Source organism: Parus major, chromosome 2, assembly GCF_001522545.3.
Source record: "Parus major isolate Abel chromosome 2, Parus_major1.1, whole genome shotgun sequence".
Classification (NCBI taxonomy): domain Eukaryota; kingdom Metazoa; phylum Chordata; class Aves; order Passeriformes; family Paridae; genus Parus; species Parus major.
Genome location: NC_031769.1, coordinates 68,575,452 through 68,598,082, shown reverse-complemented (window position 1 = coordinate 68,598,082; position 22,631 = coordinate 68,575,452). Strand labels below are relative to the sequence as shown.

Below are 22,631 nucleotides of genomic sequence, written 5' to 3'. Positions count from 1 at the left end.
GTTCAATCCAGAATGATCCCAAAGTGTTTTCATTAATCTCTGGAAGCAGAAGAGTAGAAACGAGTGGGAGAATGGATGTAATGCTGCGCATAATGAAGCACAGGGGAACCAAGTGTCCACAGTGAGCACATCCGGTAAGATGAGAGGGGATTGCAGGGACTGACATATTGCACGTTTTTTTGGTATGTGTAAGGTGATAATGGACTTGGTCTTGAAACTGAATGGCTGTAACACTGAAAGCCTTTCCAAGCAAGGTCTAGGAGCAAGGAAGAAAGGAGAGGAATTATTAGCAAAACCTAACTTCAGGGACAGTTACTCTCCTTAGGCCTCTTCTGTAATCAGTAGAGAAGGATTAGAGTCTCTAAGGAGAAGAGGAATGAGTGCTGGAGACCAGTTTTAGGCCACAGGACAATAGAGCTATATCCATAATTATTTGTATTACAAAATACTTGTGTGAGAAGGTCCTTCTGAGTTACAGTGGAATAATGGCATGAAAAGAGTTAATTTCATTGTAGAATGAATCTGTATGATACAACTGTGTCAAAGAACCTAGATCAGAAATTGAGGGCCTAGCATAATCTCTTGCTTAACACAAACAAAAAACCCCCTACTACCCTATCCATGTGTGGCTGGGGAGACTGACAAGCAGACTTCCAATGCAAGTCCTACTGTCAAGAGTCTGAAATCTGTAGTATGTCATAGAATGGTTCAAGTTGGAAGAGACCTGAAAGATTATCTAGTCTCAAAATCCCCACCTTGGGCAGGTACACCTTCCAGTAGAACAGGTTGCTCAAAGCCCCATACAATCTGACCTTGAACGCTTCCAGGGATGGGGCATCCCGCAGTGTCTCTGAGCAACCTTGGATTATCTTTGTGGTCTTCCTCTGGACATGCTTTAAAAAGTTCACATCTTCACTGTGCTAGAGACCTTAGATCTGGATGCAGCACTCCAGGTGGGGTCTCGTAAGGGCGCAGAGTAGAAGGGGAGAATCATCTCCCTTGCCCTCCTGGCCATATCTCTTTTCATGCAGCCCAGCCTGTAGTGGGCCCTCTTGGCTGTGAGTGTGCATTGTTGGCTCGTCTGGCTTTTCATCCACCAGAACCCCCAAGTCCCCCTCCACAAGGCAGCTCTCAGTGATGACTTCTACCAGTCCATATTTATGTTTGGGGTCGCTTCCTGACCCAGGTGCAGCTCCTGAGCTCCTGGGACTTGGACTTCTTTAACTTCATGAGTTCTTGTGGGCCCACTTTTCAAGTTCATCCAGGTCCCTTTTGAATGGCATCTCTTCCTTCTTTTGTGTCATCTGTGAGCTTGCTGAGGGTGTACTTGATCTTACTATATCACTGGTAAAGATATTAAAGAGCACTAAACACAAGACCTGTGATCCTGAGGGACACAACCCTCCACCAGCCTCCACCTGACAGAGAGCTGTGAATCACAACTTTGGCTGCATCTATCCAGCAATTCCTTATCTGCTGAACAGTCCACCCTTCAAATCCATGTCCTTATGGTTTGGAGATAAGAATTTTGTGTGGGACTGTGTTGAAGGCCTTAGAGAAGTCTGGGTGGATGACATTGTTTGGTCTTCCCTTGCTGACTGTTGCAGTCTCTAACATTAAAAGGCCTCCAGACTGGCCAGGCATGATTTGCATTTAGTGTATTTTATGTGCCTTAGCACTGCTTCCATGAGGATCTGCTGCATGATTTTCTAATGCTGAAAGAAAGTCCTTGCTGCAGGGCTGCTCATTGCAAAGTCTGCATGTTTGGCAGTACAGCAAGCTTGTCCTTGTTAAAAAATAAATCTAACAGAAGTAAGAAGAAAAAGGGTTGTTCTTCTTAATTTTTTTGAGACTGCCACCTCTTTGGCAGTATTTACAAATTAATTATTTTCAGTCAAGCTGTTCTAAGGGTGTTAATATGCCTTGCTCCACCAAATGGAGATTCACATGTCTGAATTATAAGTAGCTTAATACTATAGCTAATTACTGTTACTTAAGTTACATCTTAAGCCTTGTCCTTGCAGGGATCTTAGTGTGAGCATCCCAGTGTGACTACCAGCTACAGAGTTGATATCATTCCCTGGGTAATAGTGATACCAGTACCTGATCTCTAAAAGAAGAGTCCTTTTCCTCCAGGAGGAACATAATTATGCCTTCAGATACTACCCAGCATTTCCAAATGAGAGATGATGAATGTCACCTTTTTTGTCAAATTCTTGCTGTCAAGATCTTTATGGTAAACTTGGGACACCAGCTTTCACATCTATGAATTTTTTTCTAGTTCCTATCATGAAAAGTAAGGGAGCCCAACTTCTTGTTAATCCCCTTCACATTTCCCCCTCCCCAGACACGTTTGCTAATGCTGTTTTCAGTTGTTAGAGGTTTGCACAAAGGCCAAAAGTAAAGTGACCTGTTTGTTTATAAAACTTTGTACAGAGATAAGGAGAGTGGAGAAGGGACAAGTTGAAATTACTTTTGTGCCCCTGAGTCTTGCTGGCATGAGGTACTTGTACCAGAGGCTTTTAGCTGCTTCACCTGCAGAGAGATGTGGCGAGAGTGCCCTGTGAGTGCTTCCACACTGGCATGCACTTCTGCCCCACGTCTTAATAGGGAATTGCTACTCCGACCTGTGGCAGTGCCTGTTAGGTTTGTGGATCTGAGTGACAGGGTTTCAAAAAAACCCCTTTGCTGGGTTTTGTATTTTCTGTGCAAGGCCCTTAGCTTGAGTTGGTGTGTATCTAATTTAACATTTGAAAGAAAACAAAAAGGAGATGCCAGAAAAGCCAGTACCCTTTTATCCTTGGGCTGCACCCATTTTAACAGCTGTCATTTAAAAATGAAAATATATGGCTTTAAAGAAAAAGCAAATGTTTTATTCCCCCCTCCCCTTCACTAAGTTTTCTGGCATTAGATTGTTTACCAGGCTAAAGAAAACCTTGGCTCTTGGCTGTGGCTGAGGTTCCTCAGCTTCCTGGCTGTGGACTTCAGCTCAGTGGAGGGAGGCCTCTCTGCTGAGCAGGGCTTTGATGTTTAGAAAGGATTAGGATTTGAAGCAAGGTTAGTTCTGAGGTAAGGAGAACCTGTTTGCTGGAAGTTAGTTTAGGTATTTGAAGACAATGTACTACTGTTTGGTTAAGGCTAATGCAGGCATTGGTGGGATGTGATGATTATCAAACTGTTTAAAAACAAATCCTAAAGGAGAAAAATTAAATGGCCTTTGTATTGCATGTCTACAGCAGGTATAATTTAACACTGTCAACTCAGTTCAAACAGGCTGGGAATTTGGCTGCTTGTACAGTGTGGGCTGTTTTGTTGAAGTCCTAAGCAGTAATTTCTTATCTGAATAGAGCTATAGGGAATGGGATGAGGGTAAACAGGAAAAAGACATAATTACATTGGTTTAAATTCACACCACAGGTCACACCAAAAGATGTCCTTGCGTAAACAAGACTTGTGTTTGTCCATACAGCTGGGTTCAGCTGTGCCTATTGCTGACATCCATTGTCAGCAGCAGATCATTTTTGTAGTATAGCCAAGGCTTTAAAACAAAGACAATAATCAGTCTTGTTGCATAGCTGAGTGACAGAGATGTTATTATACTGATGGACAAAGCTAAGTGGTTTTTCAGCCCTGTGTAGCAAGAAGCAGCAAGAGTATCTGTTGATGAAAGTATTTTTCTGTATTTTTGTTGCCAGCTGATAGAGATTTACAGTAAACCCATACCACAATTTCACAAGTCTTGAAATACTGTTTCCTTTCAAAAAATAGTAAGTAAAGAAAAAAATAAAATCAAAGCACTTCAGCAAATCTTTTTAATTTGAAGTGTTGCCTGGAATCTAGGCATCAGAGGTACTGCTGGCATTTTTTAATAGATGTATTTATTTGTAGGTGTATTGTGGCACAAGTAACACATGTATAGAAGTGAGTTTTCATACTGGGGAGCTTCCTTTTTCTTTGGCATGTCTGCAGCTCTCAGGTGGGGAGGAGCAGAAGGCATACTGCCCAATGGAGGGAGAGCACTCTGCAGCAGCATTATTTGTGGTGGTATTTGCAGAATAAATTTGCATTTTGTTGTTGCTGTGGGAAAATTAAAAGCACAATGACAGGTTTTTAGTGTTTGCAGTGGGTAGACCCAGGGCTTTTTGTAGTACATGTGCTACATTGTGTATCACTTCTTCAAAACTACAGTTAGTTTGCCACATTAATGTGGAGACTGAAAAAAAATAGAACAGTGTAGGCCCAGGATGCATAACTGAGGTTGCAGCAGGAATTGGAAAAAAAAGAAAATAACTTTCAATGGACTTTGTGGTTTGATCTACAAAATTCACTGTGGCCTTCTCCCATTACTACTCCTCTGGTATTAAAGTAGGGGACATTGCAACACAATGACAGACTGTAAAGTATTTAAAAATCACATCCAGGGAATGGAGAAAGCAGCATATTTAATAATTTTTATTTTTATTTTTTGATGATTAACTGTTCCAACTGAAAAACAGACTTCAAAAAGTGTGAGATCTTGCTTTGTGTTTGAGCTGCATGGTTGTCAGATGTTGCATGTCTTGCAGAGACAAGCATTGACTCTGCAGCTCCTGATGTAGCTTCTGTCACTGGAAGCTTGTGATGTACCTTGTCTTCTGAGAAGGTCCTTGCCCAGCCATTTCCTCAGTGTTATTAGTGCTGGAAATGCAGCGGTGGTTTCGTGTGACTCGAGTGTGAAGCATCTGTGCAGTTTGGGGTATGATGAGAAGACATTTGAGAGGGATTGGTTTGGGCTATGGCAGCTTCTGCCTGTGAAGTTTTGAACTGTATTGCTTGTGGTTTTATTTTTATATATGTACATATAGCAATTCAAACAGCTATACTTGAGCTTTCCACAAGAAAACGCCAAACAAACCATAATAAGCACTTAATGCAGGTTCTCTGTATATCCAGAAAGCCTTTCCCTCTGGCATCCCTACCACACCAACTCTTCATGATTTTTGTAGGAGTGTGGATGTGTTGAACACAGCCCAGATAACTTGTTGGGATATTTATTTACAGTGGAATGTTTTGGTTTTGTTTTCTTCCAGTTGAAACACGACTTTCTGCAGATAATATCCTTTTCTCCAGATGCATTTTATTCTTTGAGTGTGAAGAATATTCTACTCAGCATTTTCCCACCCTTTATCAGCTTATCTCTGCAGTGATTCTCTACAGTGAGTCAGGGAAACACAGTGCTTTATTAAGGAACTGTATCCTCTTTTGGAAAAGAAGTCTTTGCTTTTAATAAACAATAGCAAATTCAAGCATGCGCTGTCTTGCTATGTTTAAGCCAATTGTAGGCAATTGCAAGACTGATTGCAGAACAACATGATTTCAGAATTTCGATGTTCAACTTTGAAATAACTGGTGAAAATTGCTGGTGTACGAAAGCAAGTATTACGATGATGTTCTCCTTTGTTACTCTTCTTTGTTTTTCATCTTGTTGCTCTATTCTGTAGGAATTTGTTATAGAACAGTATTGAACAATCAAAGGAGAAAAGTCTTATCCCTGCCTGTAAGAATAACTATGTGTGTTTATATGAGCCTTCTTCGTAAAAATTTGGGAGTTAATTCTTAGAGTACTGTTTGGTAACAGAAAGACTTTGATAAAATTACAATTGATTCCAGAGCTAACATCTTTTAAAATATGGTTTTAACTTTTACAATTATCTCTCTAGTAGAAGTGTCATTGAATAGTTGTCAATTGCATCAATTTGCACTATTGAAAATATTAATTAAATGCTTTGAATAATAAAGCATTCAGTTTAAAAAGCAAGCCAATCAAAAAATAACCAGTTACATACAACCTGTAAAAACAAAATTACTTTTAACTAGATTTATTTCTCAGGGTTTGACAGTTTTAAGAAAGGATTTGTATCCTTTTCTGAGGCGACGGTAGAATTTGTGTATTTGATTTTGTTTGGCTGCATTATCACGATTCCCACTCAGAGTTACCATTTCTGGTTCTTGAGATATTTTTAGAGTAATGCGCCTTGCTAAGCACTGCTGAGTTGCTTATTGCTGTTCATATCACATTCCAAACAAGTAGTTGTTTGGAGATGGAGCAACGGTGTATACAAAGCATTACACCTGAAATTAAACATTCCTCCTTTTTAATTTAACGGGTGTCAGCAGTTTTTCATCTTTTGTGTTTGCAGTGTAAACCGAACTGTACAGTACTGGGCATAAACAGATTGAATACCCAGCATTCAGAGATGACTGCTCAGTATAGCCTATGAATAATTCTTGTCTCATACTACAAGGGGAAGAAAAATACTAGCTACAGTAACAAAAGGACTGAACTAATTGAGTAACAAAAATTCAACCGTGTTAATGGATGTGGGAGGACTGGATTATTAACGGTTGCGTTGGAGAAAAACACTGCACTGTCTGTTCCCCTTGAAGCTTATGGCTGTGTGTTTATAATAGCAACCACTTATCCTAAGGCCTGTGTAGCTTGTGTTGGAGAGGAAAAAATTTCTGTGGCCTTCCTTTTAGTGGCAAGCTACTTTGCTTACCTCCTCAAAGCCTGATGCCTCTAGTTTCAGAGCAGTTTGTGGCAGGGACTTTATCTCTGCCCAGAAGGTTGAGTGCTGTGTCCTTCATCAGAGTGGAGAAGCTCTTACATTGCCATGCATTAATGAGTTGTTTTTTTTTTTTTTACCTCCAGAACCCCTTCATAAAAGGCCACTGAAAAACAATAGCTGCTTTTAGCTTGAACAGCTGATGGGACACCATAACCATTTGAGCATTGTTGTCTAGTCTAAAACAGTGGTGAAGTTTTTTGCTTCTCTTCCTTTGGCTTAGCCATGCCTCTCCTTCTTCTGGCATTTGGCTCCCCTTCCTTGCCCACCATCCCAACTGCCTTGCATTACTGTGTGGTGGTGATTTGCCATGTAGCGTGTCTGTGATACTACTTTATGAAGGAACATTTTTAGTAGCGTTGGACAGAAAATACAAGCATTCGGTATTGCAGTCTTGGGGTTGTTTTTGATTTTGCTGGTGATATTTTATTTATTTTTGGTAAAGTCTAGTAAATAAGTAAAACAGGGAGATGCAGTTCATGGAGGTGTACCCTGGAGATATGGAAAGGGGCAGTTTCACCATTACTTGAAGAACTTGCCTTTAGCTCTCTGTGGATTGATGCTAGCTATGCTAGCTAGGTGGTATGATTTTTTTTGCCTCTTTAGATTGTGTTTGTTTTACCTACCTTCCTCTTTCTAGAAAACAGTGTTAAGCCTCCAAATCTCATTTTGTTTTTGTCATCCTTTTTATCACTTTTGGACAGTCTTCTAATTCATTAAGAATAAATGAGTGCTTGGTTATTTGCTGCTGGGTTATTTTTTCTCTTTAGTAAGGTATAAATGGGATAACACTTTTCTGTCATTTAATACCCATCTTGGATGTATGAAACCAAGACAGTGGTGATGACTGCTAGCCCCTCACTTCCACTCACTTGGAGGAGGCAGTGCTAAACTAAACCTCAAGGTAAATATCTTTTTTTTTTTTTTTGGTTATAAAGTATTGCACATCTTCAGAAACGTAATGTAAATGGATGAATTTCACATATTAATTTGATGAACCCTTGCTCTTTTCTCCCTACTAGCTGTCTGTGGGCCTGGTTTAAGTACGGAGGCCAAGAAAGAGATCATGGCATAACTTGCAACAATTATATAAACTGTTAGGTCAGCTTTATATGCCAACACTGGCTTCTGCTGTGCTTAAAAAAAGTGTATCTTGTGCTCATGGGGTAAAGGAAGTGTTCTTTTTTTTATTACTGTATTAATATATTGGTGTTGTATTTGACTTCCAGGTTGCATCACAACGCATCAGCTCAGTGGATCTTTCATGCTGCAGCCTGGAGCACCTGCCTGCCAACCTGTTTTATAGCCAAGACCTCACTCATCTCAATTTAAAGCAGAATTTCCTGAGGCTAAACCCCAGCCCATCTACAAGTAGAGCGCTTAGTGAATTACAAAGGTAAAGTGGTCTGGTTCTACTACTCTTCCTCTGTCCTTGGAGCCATGATCTGCAGGAACTTTCCTAAAACTTACTACCTCCTCTTGTGGAACATTGGCCTGACTGTAATGATTCAGAAGTTAACTTTGTGTGTTAGAAACAGACTGGCCTTCATAAAAAGCTTCATGTTTTTCTTGTAAATAGAAGGATATTTTCAGCCCAAAATGCAATTTTCATAATGTGTTTTTATCTGCCTACTGAGGCCAGACTGTAGTTCTTCAGCCTTTGACTCGTGTGAGTGATTATGAGTTGGTGAGCTGCCCATCAGAGGCAGTCATTCTAGGTAGGAACAGTACTGCATGTGACCAAGTGAAGAAGCTTTTTGTTAACTTTCCCGCCCCAAGCAAGGAAAGCCCTGATTTCTTGAATTTAGTCTTGTTCCTATCCTCTTTCTACTCTGCCCAATCCTAATTCTTCTTTCTTAGTATCTGTGACCTTCCAGTTCTTTCCACTGCAGCTCATCTGAGAATGTAACAAAGGGGTAGACAGCAGCATGATTGGTGCTCTGAATGATTTAATGTATGTGTTCTGTGGAATCAGCAGGCTTTCTGTGTTCACGAAGATGAATGTTCCCATACTGAATATAAAGCTGTGATTTTAATTTCACTGGTAACTGAATTGCAGAGTACCTCAGCATTATATTTGTGGATGATCCTGTTCAAACAAAATGTTTTAAACCACATTTCTAAATCCCTTCCTCTTTGAAAAACAACTGAAAAATGCAAGATGGATTATGCGGGCTGTTGTATTTTTATATCATTCCAATTTCATTTTGGAAAAACAAAAAATTTGGCATAATGAAAGATGAATGAACCCAGCAAGTCTGCCTCACAAACAAAGCAGGCAGCTATTCCAAAACCTTATGATCACAGTCTGGAGAGGAATTCTGACTGGACTGTGAATGTCACTATAGGTCTCCAGATAGCAAGTAGAATATTGGCATAAGCTAATGATAAATGTGGACAAATAATCAGTGTCTCTTATTTTAATGTCTTATAATTTTTCATTTTTAAATATCAGAAATTGTAAATGAGATACTTGATTATGCTTTGTTCATGTACCTACAGCTAATTATTGTTTGGAATGGACTTGGATTTGTCCATGTACTTGCAACTGATTTTGTTTGGGATTAGAAAGCATTGATAATTAATGTGATGGGCAATGTTAATTTTCTGTTCAGTGTTCTCTTGGTATTGCGGATGTAGGAACAGCTGATGAGTCTTGCTGAGAGTTACTAAACCGTTACATTTTTTCTCTCTAACATGAGCCTGAACATAAAAGACTGAATGAAAGAGTTCAGGTGGCAAAATATAACTCTCCTTTTTCCTGAGATTCTTCTGAGATGAGGAGAATCTGGAGAAGTGGCATATAGCTGAGGTGGTGCAAAACTGATTGTCTCTCATTCTTCTGTGAGCTGGTCCTATTCTGTAAGTGAGTCCGCTGTGCTTCCATTGCTTTGAGCTTGGCAAAAAGGCACGAGGCAGGTCTGGGAACTTCTGGAGGAAAAAACCAATTAGATTACAGCCCTGTTATGGTGTATCCGAGTTGGTGCATCAGAAGCTCCTGCCCTTGATGTTTCCCTTTGTCTGCTTGATGTCCTTCAGCCTTATCTTCTCCCAGCAAAGAGGGCATTTCCCAGACAGTGAGCAGTTGGAGGAAGCTGTTGCCACTGTTTCCATTGAGTGCCAGTGGGAAGAGCTCTGTGAAGTAGCAGTAGTTCCTGCTGAGGGTTAGGAAAACCAATGCCCCGTTGGTTGTCTTTTGCCTTCCTACGACAGCAAAAGCATGAACTGACCCTGGAGTGTATTCCCAAGCCGTTCTCTAGTGAGTAAATGCACAAATATCTAGAAAGAGGAGAGCACTGTATGTTTTGAAGTTATTAGTGAAACCCAGTATCAAAACATATGTAAAGTGAATCTTGTCGTTCCTGTGAACACATTATCTGATTTTTTTTTAAAACCAATTCCATATAACCATTTATAGGGGTTGCACAAGGTAAAACTTCACTGAATAAACCAAAAGTCTCTTTTTGTTCATCAGCATTCTTTCAAATCACAGGAAAGCAACTACAGAATTTCTGCTGTTCTGATTTGGTACTGTTGGCTTTTCTACCAAATTCTCAGTTGCTAAATTGGAGCTGCACATGAGGCGCAGCACCACTGAATCAAGCCTACAGGTATTTAAAGCTCCAAAATAGCTTGGATGCTTGCTGCTTGGATGTTGTGAAACAAACACATTGGCATTTATATACTTACTCTTCCTGGTACGATTTTAAAGTAAAACCTTGTTAGTAAGACAGTCTAGGAAAATTTGTCTTGCTATAAGCAGTTCTTGGTGCTACAGTTCCTCTTAATAAATAATAATAATAAACTTAATTATAATAAACCTAATTATAATAAACTTAATAAAGTTTGGGTGGTAATTTAATGAATTGGATTTCAGAACAAGTGTGTCAAAGACACAATAAAATACCAATTTTTCAGCCACTCCTTGAGTAGACTTGCAAGCAGCTGGGTCACAGTAATGACATTGATGACTAGTGCACTGACATGGCAGGTACAGCCAGGAATGTATTGGGGATAAAAGGAATTTCTATTTCTGTTTATGTAGTTGCTTCTTTCAGTTGTTAAAATAATATCATTTGTTGCATTTATGAATAAAATGTTTAGTCCTGGTCAGTATATGGCATCTGAAAGTGTACAGAGGTGTACATGCACTTTTTTCCCAGTACCTGCACTTTTATTTGCTTTACTGCCCACTCAACCCCCTTTTGTTGCTGTAGATGCTCTGCAGATGTGAACTTCCATAACTGAACTCTCTGAATATTGAAAGGTAAATACAGCTACCTCTATTTTTTTCCTACTTATCAGGGAATACATATTTCATGCTATGTATACAAATAAGCCATCTGAAAATTCATCTGTGCTGAAAAAAGTAGCAAATGATACTACTTGTTCTCCCTCACAGAATATTTTTTAAAACTACAAGGATGTTTCTCTTTTGGAGGAGAGAGATTCCCTGGTTGAAATGCTAACAAGAGTTCAGGCTTGCTAATTTTGTGGAGTACTTTTGTTCTGAGTTTGAGGCAAAAGAATAGACAGTAGTCTTTGTTTACTGTTGCTCTGCTTCACTGGACTGAGAGCACTTTATATTTAAAAGTAATTGTTTCAGTTGGTGCTGTTGGAAAAAGTGGTTGGCATCAAGAGTATTATTTTCTTGTTAATGTTGAAAAGTAAGTTATCAGTATGTGGATTTTTAAGTTAAGACTGTTTCAGATTTAAAAGAAAAAAAAGAAAAAAAGGGAGATGTAGTAAGACAAAGTTGTTTTAAAAAATAAAAAATCATGCTTGTCAGTTTAATCTAAAGAATGCATTATTATGCTGATTGTGGTTGTTAATTGTTAACAGTGATTATATGGGTTTTTATCTTAGGATGAGTTGGTATAGTTTCTCTCCTAGAGCTGTTCTAGAAATGAACTGCCTTCTGAGGTGAAACTCTTTGGGGCTAGTGGCAGAAATTTGAAGATGCATTTCTAGGTTATGAGAAGGCTGGAGCACTCTGAATTACTGATGAAAGTGTTTTTGAAATCCCTTGAAACTTCCAGTTTTTATCTGAAAACCCAGGATTTCAGGCAACTTCAAGCTAAATCCTCCTTACAAATTCATTGTGCAATAAGGAGGTAATTTAAAATGCAGTCTTTATTCAGAGAACACTTGGAAGCAAGGGGGAACCAGTATGGCCAACCTAACTGGTATGAACCCAGCAGGCAAGGTTGCTGGAAGTCAGTGTAATATGCAGCTTGATCTTACCTTGTACCTAGAAACTGAGGAGTAGGGAGGAAGGTCTCCAGCCTGTCACTTGTTTGACTTCAAAGTACATTGAGGTACTTCTTGTGATTATTGCTATTAGTGAATGAAACTGAGGATAGTGGAGACAGTTGGATGGTTTAATGAATGTCAATTATACATCTTCCCCTTTGTCAGGCCCCATAGGGGCACTGCCAATAGATGCACTAGAAAAGATTTGATCTTTCTCCTTATTTCCCCCCCCCCCCACCTTTATTTTGGGGGTGTATGTTTGGGTTTAGTAGTTGTCTTTTTCCCTTTGTTTTCTTGTTGTTTATGGAGTTTGTTTTTTGTTGTTTTGATTTGATTTGGGATTTTTTGGGGGGATTAGTGGTTTGGGTTTAGTTTTGTTTTTTTTTTAATATTCAAATGAATCCTAATATACGGAACATGCTAACATTTCTTGCTCCATGGTGTGTGAAGATGCAGAGAGCTTCCTCTTGCAACTCTGTTGGTTTTGGAGAGGAGGTAACCTTACTTTTTATACAGTTTCTCCTCTTTCACTTGAAGTCAAACACTGAAGTGGAGCTATCTGAGCAGCAGGGCAAGAGGAAAGGTTTGTGTGGTATTGACAACCAGAGGTCTACTAGTAACAAACCCTATCCAGTGCTTGCTAGATTTTAATGCTACACTTGTTTTCTCATCTCTGTAGCTTTGGAATTTATTTTTTTGAAATATTTATAATGCTGAAGATAGCACTTGGAGTTTCTTGTTTATGTAATTTCACTGCTTTTGTTTTATTTTGTAAAGGTATTGAAGAAAGAGTTTGCTTTTGTTAGTGCATCTTTCCAAACCTTTGTAACTGTTCTCCTTAACTCCTGTGTATCTTTGCAATCTCAAGAAAATGCCCTTGTGAACACTCAGCAAAAATCAGTGGCATTTAATTAAAGAAAAATTAATTTATAAAATTAAGTCTCTGCAAACAACTAAGTGGGGACAATTGAAAAATTGGTTTAATGCCTGAAACACATTGATTTTTTTATTTTATTTTTTAAATTGGAACAGTTAACTTAATAGTAGTACGAGAAAAGTAAATGGCACTAAGATATATGCAATAAAAATAGCATTTTTAAAAATAGTATAGTCTAAAAGTAGAAATTGCAGTTGGATTAATTGGATTCACTTTAGTGAGCTGTAAGACTAAGTACAGCAGTATCTCTTCTGAGCAGTGTTTCAACAAGTGAACATATTTATGGAATCCAGTTATTGTGGATAATAATCCACAGTTTACTTGTTCATTTTGTCTATTCTTTTTTGGATATGGCTTCCCAAGTAAGGATTTTCTTTTCATGTACTTAAACATGTTTCAGTTTGGAAGTCCACCCCTAGTTAATGCTTTTGTATTTCAATTATAAATTTCCAATAGAGAGAATGTGAGTATATTTTCATTATTTTTTCCTAAGAATTTTGTCCTTCCTCTGAGGTTGGTCTTTCTCCCCATATGAAGCAGTGTGTGGTAGGTATGTGCAGAAATTGAGAACTGCATTGTGAAGTAGTGTAGGTTCAAGTTATTTGCACTAAAAAAAGCGTACACATGGTTATCTTGTCTTTATGGTACTCTTACCAACCATGTCATATAGTAAAAGCTTTATTGTTGTTAAGTTTGGAGGTAGTCTGAATTTGACTTAACATCTAATTATTTGTTCATTTGAATTGTCTTACTCATTTAAGATTTTGTCAATGACACTTTTCTGGAAAGGGAATGCTATGACAGTATTTCTGGCACCAGGCTAGCAGCTCCCTTAGGCAGTAAGGCCATGGAGGGTAATCCAACACAACTGCAGAAAGGGAATAACTTGCACCTTTTATTTCCAAGGAGGAAATTGCCATGGCAGAATTTTACGGAAATTTTCTTCATTATGAAGTAAGTAGCCAAAGTAACAGATGCTCAAGAAGGTGGCAAGTTTTAGTTTGGTTCTCAAACTTGTCACAGCACTGCAAGGCAAACGCCACTGTTCTGCTCAGAAATGATGCTGAAACTGAGGGACACTTACATTGCTGCTTGAAAATAATATTGAGCTGTAACCACAGCATAGTCATGAGAGCCCAGGTTCTGGAGATAGTTTTGGAAAAGTGATTGTTTTCCATAGATGGAGTTCTTTATTAAGCCATGCCTTCCCTTGCAGGTGTAGTAAAATACTGGTTTTTAATTGTTTTTGGTAAGAGTAGGGCAAGACCAGTTTTGTCAGATGAGTCTGTTATGGCTGAATTTCAATGAAGGTGTATAATCACCACTTGGAATACACTATTTCCCTTGCCCCAAACATAGTGGAACACAAATGCTGTACTGTGTGATGAAAATTCCTCCACTGTTCCCACCATGTAGGTCTGAATTTGAAATTAGCACGTCAGTTAGTTAATTGCTTTGCTGTGATGCAAACTTCTCTTGTTAGTCCTTCTCCTTATTTTGCATATGTCAAACTAAAACTCTTCCTGAAGTGGCAGCTTCAGGATTAAGTAAGTGGGCAGGTTTTGGCTCAGTTAGGGCAATTATTGTTCAGTCATATTGCACGTTTAAACCCAAGGGTTGACATGCTCAACATTTAGCTCTAGCTTAAATTAGGACTATTTTTATTCATCAAAGTGAATGTTTATGTATTGGCCATTATAAAAGAAAGCTAGTAAGCTAGCTGAGCATAGTGTATTGAGAGATGCTGTTCTTCAGGTTGACTTTTACTGAGATAACAAAGTCTGGAACCATAGAAGGGAGAAGAGGACGAAAAGCATATGTCTGTACTTGATACCAGGTCATTGCACTGTTATACCTCAATTGAGCAATGTTGTGCCTTTCTTCCTTTCTAGCAATGCCGTGTGGGCAGCATTGATGTGTGTGCCTGCTTCTGATAGGAGTAAAGATTTGGATGTGAGAAAGCAGGAAAGATGTTACTCTGTAAAATCTATTGGAAGACTGATGCTTTGCAAACTCAGCCACAACAGAAATCTTGAGTCTGTAAAATACTTCTCTCCTACCTTATTTATATTGATGTGACATACAAGTGATACTGGTGTGACTGACTGTAAATCTGTCTAGATATAAGAGGTGCTATCAACAGTTCAGCATTTCAGTTGTGCAGCATGGCAGTGCTCCATAACGGAAGTGCACTGGCATGTTTGTGATGTGGATAGTGGGAAGTGAGTGGCCAAAGATAAGAGGTAGACTTAGATCTAACTTTGAGCAAATTCCTGCTTGTTTGGCTCAGTAATGTTCTGCACATGACAGTTCTTCATGAGAAAAAATACTGCTTTAGCATTTTCTAAATTAACATGTTTGCAGTGGGGCAAGAAAATACCTCTTTCCAGCCAGATGTCTTAAATTGGTCTCTTAATTTTAACTAAGACTGTGCTGTCTGTCTTTCAGTGTTTCCATAAATGTGATTCAACAATGAACTTTCATTTGTGGTTTTTTTGGTGTATGCTTCTACACCACTACACTTCTATGTGCATTTTGTATGAGTTTATCCAATACTGGATGTACTATTCCTCCTCGCTTATGCACTACATAGACCTGTTAACCAGTTCAGTTTGTGTCCTGGGTAGTTAGATTACTCGCTAAAGACCTTTAATAAATACACATTACAGCATACATTAGAGTAGTAGAAATGTAATCCAGATATGCCAGGTAGGGGGAGCGCTTTTTTCCCCCTCTTCCTCTTTGACTTAGAGCAGTTATGCACAATAATGTATGCAGAAAACCTTGAAGCTGAACATGACACTGGAGTTATTGTATTTCTTAGCTTCCTTTACCACCTGCTGCCCCAGTCCTCTTTCCTCTGATCTTCTGTAATTTTATCTCAATATTGCATTCAGGATCTCCTAGTAGATTGTTTAGTGGACAAAAACCCTGAGACTATCCTTTTGAGACTAGAGAGCAGCACAGGTAAAGGCTGTAGCCTTGGTGTGGTTGTTAAATGAGGGAATTATTTTTTCATGGTTGGTTTGAAAATTTGAAAGGTTACATTTTGATGTTTCTCCAGCAGCTTACTTATTTTGACTTAATCTTCTTGGTTTTACTATTTTTGTACTTGCCTAAATACTGGGAAAAAATTTTCTAAAGACTCTGAGTCCAGTGCTTGGAGCACTTTTGTTTTTATTTGCAGGTAACTTTGAGGATGATGTGGGACATCTGTTCCACGACAGAAACACCCCAAATTTCAAGGCAGTAGGTCTGTGCCCTAAATTTACAATTATTTCCAACATAAATGCAGGATTGTGTGTTTCAGTTCTAGGTTCAAGATTTTTAAGCCCTTTCTCTCAAAATAGAGGAATATGAAGGTGTAGTATGTGGGAGTCTGCTGACCTGGGGCAATCACAGATTTAAAGCCATGGGAAAAACCTTGTTAGCTAGGGCAAGTAAAAGTTATGTGCTGTTGCACCATGGAAGTTCTTATGTTAATAGAGTTATTTCATGTAAGGTTATGTTTCTAGTTCTCTTTTATGATTGGTTGCTTGTGTCATATATATTGTTATATTTCCCCCATTTCAGGGTCTTCTGGGGTTGTCCCCATACCGTACATGGCTTATGTTCCTTTGTTATTTTGTGTGTTACTTAAGTTTTTTATTTTCAGGCAACCAAGTCGTACCTGTCCCTATTTTTATTTTGCCACACTCCTGACTGATCTGGTCCTGGGGTCACATGGAGATGAACACGACAATAATGTTTAAATTGTGCTTATTTATTTTTCTGGCTAGCAGCCCTTATTAACTTACCCTCGTCTCTTTTTAATTTACAGTTCTCCCTCCAGAGATAGACTAGTCATTGTTTCTGCACAGTAGCATTTTTTCCCCTGCAGCACTAATTTGATTGCAAGATTTCCTTTAGTCTCCATCTAACTTTGTTCTGAACTTCTTTGGCCTCGAGCATGGCACAGGGTGTTCAAAATTCGTGATAACTCTGGCAATATTTTTTTTTTTCCCTCCTGCCATCATTGCACCAAAATACCGCTAGAGAGTACAGCATTCCCTTGCTTGCTGCAAGCCTGTGTAAATGTTATGTGTATTTACAGCCTGACTTTGGGGCTCAGCATCCCTCTCTGAAGTACCATACAAAGGCACTGCTTACATTTTCAGTTGAATTTTAGTCAGTGTCATGAGTTTAATTTAGGCAATACTTAAAGGTGTGTATAATCGAATGCTGTTGATTGCAGTAGCTGCTGGAGATTTTTAGGTCTTGTTATTAAAACTCTCTAACCTTTTAATGCTTGATGCATTTGCTCTTCGTGTTTTCTGGTTGGAGGAGAACAAAGTTCTCTCAGGTAGCAATGGGCTGATGCAGAGGCTATGGATACACTGGCACTGCTGCTAGAGGTTACTTTCATGTGGAATAGCAGCACTCATAGCTACAGTTTTGCTTCCATCGCAAAGTTATATAAAAGTTTGCAGACACAAATAGAGGACTTGATCTTTAATGAAGGGAAAAATAAGTCCAGATAAAATGTCCTGGTATAGGAAGCTGTGCCAGAAAAGAAACTTCCTCCCATCTATCGGAATCTGACACGGATCTTTCATTCATTCTTTTACTTGGCTTTAGGCACACCTCCCAGTGGTTGTCAGGCAACCATAATAATGTTGCTGAACATGCAGGCTGGCTAATTGGATTGTGCCCTTCTTGGGTTTTTTTGTTTAAATGGTTTTGGTCATTTTTAGTAAGGCAACTACATGCAAGTTGCTTTTTTGGCTGATGTGATAAACCAAGGGCTTTTAAGAGTTCTGTGACATGTCAAGGACAAAATTTTGCCTCTGTCACTGCAGAAACCTTGCTAAATTCTGTTTTAATTCAACATATTAGCTACTTGTATTCCAAACAGTCTATTCTAATGAGAATTTTTGTTTGAAAGGCAAACATGAATGGTGCTGAGCAGGCAGGTCAGCAGCACCACAAAAAAATTAATGTTCTGATAGTCTGAGAATTTCCTGCACCTTGTAACCTGTGTCACGAGGGTAGTTTTACTACCAAAAAATGGGTTCAGGAAGTTAGCAATGCTTGAGCATAGGGTGAGATGCCACAGAAGTGAAATATATGATACGGATGGCAAGGGATTTGTTCTTTGTTACACTCATTGGAAAATACATTTAATGTGCTGTTCAAGAGAGTCTGTCAGCTTAACGTGAGTGAACTCTTACAAGTGGTGTTGAATTTGAGTATCTGGTAGTTTCCCTGACTGTACTGAGCATATAAACTAAAAATGCATATGATCTGTATTTACATAATCAAACTCGCCTTATATTAATTACTGTGAGGCATCTTAATGTGGATTACTCACTTGTTTCCTGTATTTTTTTCTTATCTCATTTTAGATTCACCAAATTGAAGAGCCTTAACCTTTCGAATAATAATTTAGGGGACTTCCCACTGGCAGTCTGCAGTATCCCAACCCTGACTGAACTCAACGTGTCCTGCAATGCCCTCAGAAGCATTCCAGCAGTTGTAGGCGAAATGCACAAGCAAGTACTTTTTTAGAACTTTCACATACGCAGCCTGACAATAACAAAGGCAACAAGCAGTTTCACGACTGTACATACTCCTGCTATGAGAAACAGTTTAAACTTACTTCTGTCAGAGCAGACTGGCTTGTAGATCCATATGGAAGCAATTGTGGATGGAGGGAAAGCACACTTCGTGCCTCAGAGCTCTTCCATTCTCCAGCTTTTGACACAAGGGTCACCTTCACAGTGAAGAAAATCTTTTAACCCTTTTTGCTGATGTTTTCAGCTGTCATATGAATTGTAGTTCTGGAGATAGAACCGTGTAACAGCCTACACTTTATAGTTGACAAAACTTTTAATTATTTGGTGGATATCTCCTGTAGCAGATGTTAGTGTTACTCATTAACATTTTTATTTCTGCTGCCCTTTTGTATATTGTATGTCACTGTAACTGCAGCAGATTAATGTGTTTATAGGAAGGAAATGTGATTTAACAGGTCACTCATTTTCTTCACTCTCCTTTCCCCTCATCTAATAGCTTGCAGACATTTTTGCTGGATGGCAACTTTCTCCAGTCCCTTCCTGATGAATTGGAGCATATGCATCAACTCAGCTATGTGAGTCTGTCCTTCAATGAGTTCACTGACATTCCTGGAGTGCTGGAGAAGCTGACTGCCATGGATAAGCTCTGTATGTCAGGAAACTGCATGGATACCCTGAACCTACAGGTGTTAAAAAGGATGCCTCATATTAAGCATGTGGATCTGAGGTAGGTATTTGGAAAAAAGGAAAAAGAAGTGAGCCTAAGTTATTTGTGTTGAAATGGCTTCTCCTTGGCTGTCAGGATTGCCTCTGGGTATAAATCTCTTGTGTTTGTCCACTGAACCGTGTTTCTGGTGGTGTTATGTAACTCCCAGCACTTGCTGTGATTTAGCACTCTTCTTTGAGGAAGTTGGAGCATTTAGGGGGATCAATAGGTAGAAAAATGAGTTTTAGGGGAAATGAATGTTTGCACCAAAGGATCAAACAAAACGGAGCCTGGGACTCTTGTGATTCCTGCAGTTCTTGTTGCTTCAGTGTTAATGCAATAGACATGATAGCCCCTGGCCCAAAAAGCTTTTGTCTGAAATGTTGCAGATTTGTGAGGTGAAAAAAAGGGCATAAATAGATATTTTAATATTTCTTGGTGTGTTAAAAGGCCTTGTCCATCATGAGTAATGTTATTTTATTGATACCCTCAGAAGAGTCCAAAGAGATCCTTATTACAAATGGCTCTGGTATGAGGTGATTCTCTATTGTTATGGTCTTTGGGGAAGAAAAATTCTGCACTCAGCTGGTCAAGGCTCAATTCAGAGCGTGAACCATGAGGTCCATATAACAGAGAATTTTGGAACCATGTAGTTAAGCTAAAGTAAGGTAAAACTTACCTTACTGTACTACCATGTCACTGTCAGACTTTCCAGTCTAGGAAGGGCCAGCATAAGTTTAGCTAAAATATGTAGGTGAATTTCTGAGTGTTCCTGGTAGGGTTAAAATGTGTCTGCGTGTTTGTACATACATTTACAAGCAAATAAATTGGCCTCAGAGAATGGATCTTGTGGCTGACCTGGCCACGAGTTCCAGCAGTGCAGTTCTTGCCCCCTCATTGTCTGCTGCATCCTTTCTGCACCTGGCAGTGAACAGTGGTTCTTTGTGGCACTGCCTGAAATAGTAAATATTGTACTTGCTGTACAATGAAGTGCTTTGCTTCACTGAAGTAAAAAAGAAGCAGTTCTTGCAAATTGAAAATAGAAAAGGTAAGGTGGTGTTGGAGGGGGCATAGTACCCTTATTCTTTTAACTTAAGGATGTGGCTACTCTAAAAACACAACAGTTACACAGAGGGCAATGCTTGGAAAGCAGAAGCAACAGCAGAACTGTGAGTATTTGTCCTTATCTGCTGTAGGAGGCTCAGCTGCCTCAGTGTGCCAGCAGAAGTTACTATACTGGTTTTAGTGTTCCACTCAGAGCTGGGAATTTGAAACTGATCTCTTTCAAGTGCTCCACAGTCATAAACATTGCTGGATTATAGATAATCTAATTCAGGTATAACTTCTGGGGAAGTTGCTGAATATTAACAGCATCAGTGCACTAAAGTGAAGATGTGTAAAACCTGTCCTGAGTAGGACAGGTTTCCATGATTTATCTGTCAGATCCAGTCATCTTGGATTTTTGCTTTGTTTTCTTTCAACACCCATTTTCAGGTCTCTGAATTTGCTTGCTGTGAAACATGGAGAGGTGAGAAGCAAGTACATGGGAATTCATAAATCTCAATTTGGCCTTTCAATAAGGCAAGGGTCTCCAATACATGCTGGTTACTTGTGTGTTCTGGATTTTTCCAGCAGATGATAGGCCAGCAAGAACTGTAGAGGTTTTGTTCTTTTCCAGACTATTGGGAACAAATAACAGCCAGATCATATTTTATTTTTATAGGCACAGTAACAGTAATGCTTAGCTTCTTGCAGACCTTTTCATCAGTAGTTTTCAAAGTAGTTTAGAAAGGGGTTTGGTGTCATCATTCCTTTGTCATGATGGATAAAGCTACAGAGCATATCCATCCTGTTTTTCAAAGGATGAAAACCGTAACATAACAAAGGGGAAAATATTAAAAATCAACCTTGATCAGAACCTGAAAGCGTGCTAGTTTAATCCAGTGCAGCTGATTGATTGTAGAGCGAGCAGTGGTTTGTCAGCAGGAGCCTGCCTTATAACTACACCTAATCTCCCTTTTTTGTCTGCAAGATTGAATTCAATTAGGAGATTGGAGGCTGATGAAATAGATTTTCTGCATCATGTGACCCAATTGGATCTTCGAGACAACAAACTTGGGGAGCTGGATGCAACAGTTTTTAACAATGTGGAAGTGTTACACTGTGAAAGGAATCAGCTGGTGACCCTCAAAATCAGTGGGTATTTTCTCAAAGCCCTGTACGCTTCCTGCAATGGTAAGTGCGTTTTCAAGGTGGCGGTGGTATTGTCATTGTACCTGGTTCTCTGTCAGATGCTTGTGGAGTGTAGTAGTGCACATAATCAGGAGGCTCTTGACACAGTCCTAGATAAAAGGGTTTCACATGTGCTGTGTCATGCTACTGGCAGTTCTGGGCTTCGGAAGTGACTTTCAAATAAAAACACGATTTGGAGGTCTAGGAACCATGATCTAAGAACTGTGAAAATCTTAGAAATTCTTCTCTGTCAGTAGGGAAGGTTCTTGAATTTGTCACTTGTTCTTGCATTGATGTGTGCTATTAAACCAGTAAGGAATTTACTGCTTTTCTCTGCACTGAAAAAGTTTGAACAAGTGGCCATTTGGGAACATACCAAAACTATAAATGTTTGCTCCTCCCTCTAGCTGCTTACCCTGTCTAGAAAGCTATGAAATTCATAATGGTAACTTCATTTACTTGTATTTGATAATAAAAATAATGCAGCCATCTTCAGTTGAATAACTGTGGTTTCAAGAGCAGGATCTCTTTGATCTGTCTCTGGAAACTGCTATTACTTAAAATAGTCAGTTTGCACCAACATTTTTATCATTTGGAGTAGTTCAGTGTGGAATAAAGAAAATGCAAAGTCAGAGAACTGTGAATTTGATGAGCAGTCTGAACTGCCTTTAAAAGGCTGTCATCTTAGCAGTATCTAAGCCTGCACCTTCATTAAGAATTCATGCTTTATAGCTGAGAAAAGTTAACATAATCTGAGCATGTGCTGTTCAATGTGGGCTGAGAATCCAAGTAAACCCATGTCTTTCAACCAACTGCCTATTTGGTCTTGCTGTTCCTTCTGGCTGGTCCTCTCATTGCACTCTGGGCCACCTTGTTTTCATCTTGTCTTCCGAAGAAACTGCATGTTACGGTTGCACTTCAGTTGATTTTTCTGTAGGCCTAAATAAATGTCTGTTTGGTTTTTGAGGGTTTTTTTTTTTTAACTTAACATTAAGCACAAGCTACTTAAAACCTTAGGATATGAACTATATTTTGATTGCTTCAATAATAACATTATTAGCTGTAGCTCTGTTATGAAAGATTTGTAAGGCTGCCTGCAACTGGGAACTCCACAGGCATGCCAAGGCTTATGTAATGTGTTGACAAATACTCAGGATCTTGCCATGACCTAAAGGACTCTGGAATTCTGTAACTTGCTGTTCCAGAGTGGGGAGGTTCCCTTCCCATGCTTATATCTCAAGTGACCAGTGAGGAAAAAGTAGAGCAGTTTTGTGAGTGACTCTTCTGGGCAGAGGGCGGTGGAGGTGAAATTACAGCTCTTGTGACAAAAATGGAAAAAAAAT

At 39.1% G+C, this 22,631-nt stretch overlaps 1 protein-coding gene across 1 annotated transcript in view; it reads left to right on the top strand.

Annotated features, from left to right (window-relative positions):
• The window catches only part of PHLPP1 (PH domain and leucine rich repeat protein phosphatase 1), a 136,241-nt gene that overhangs the window by 81,951 nt on the left and 31,659 nt on the right, over positions 1 to 22,631 (top strand). Inside the window, exons 4-7 of the mRNA XM_015617996.1 lie at positions 7,835 to 8,001; positions 18,180 to 18,326; positions 18,847 to 19,077; positions 21,089 to 21,291. Of these exons, the coding sequence (XP_015473482.1) occupies positions 7,835 to 8,001; positions 18,180 to 18,326; positions 18,847 to 19,077; positions 21,089 to 21,291 (748 nt within the window). The remainder of the gene's footprint in view (positions 1 to 7,834; positions 8,002 to 18,179; positions 18,327 to 18,846; positions 19,078 to 21,088; positions 21,292 to 22,631) is intronic.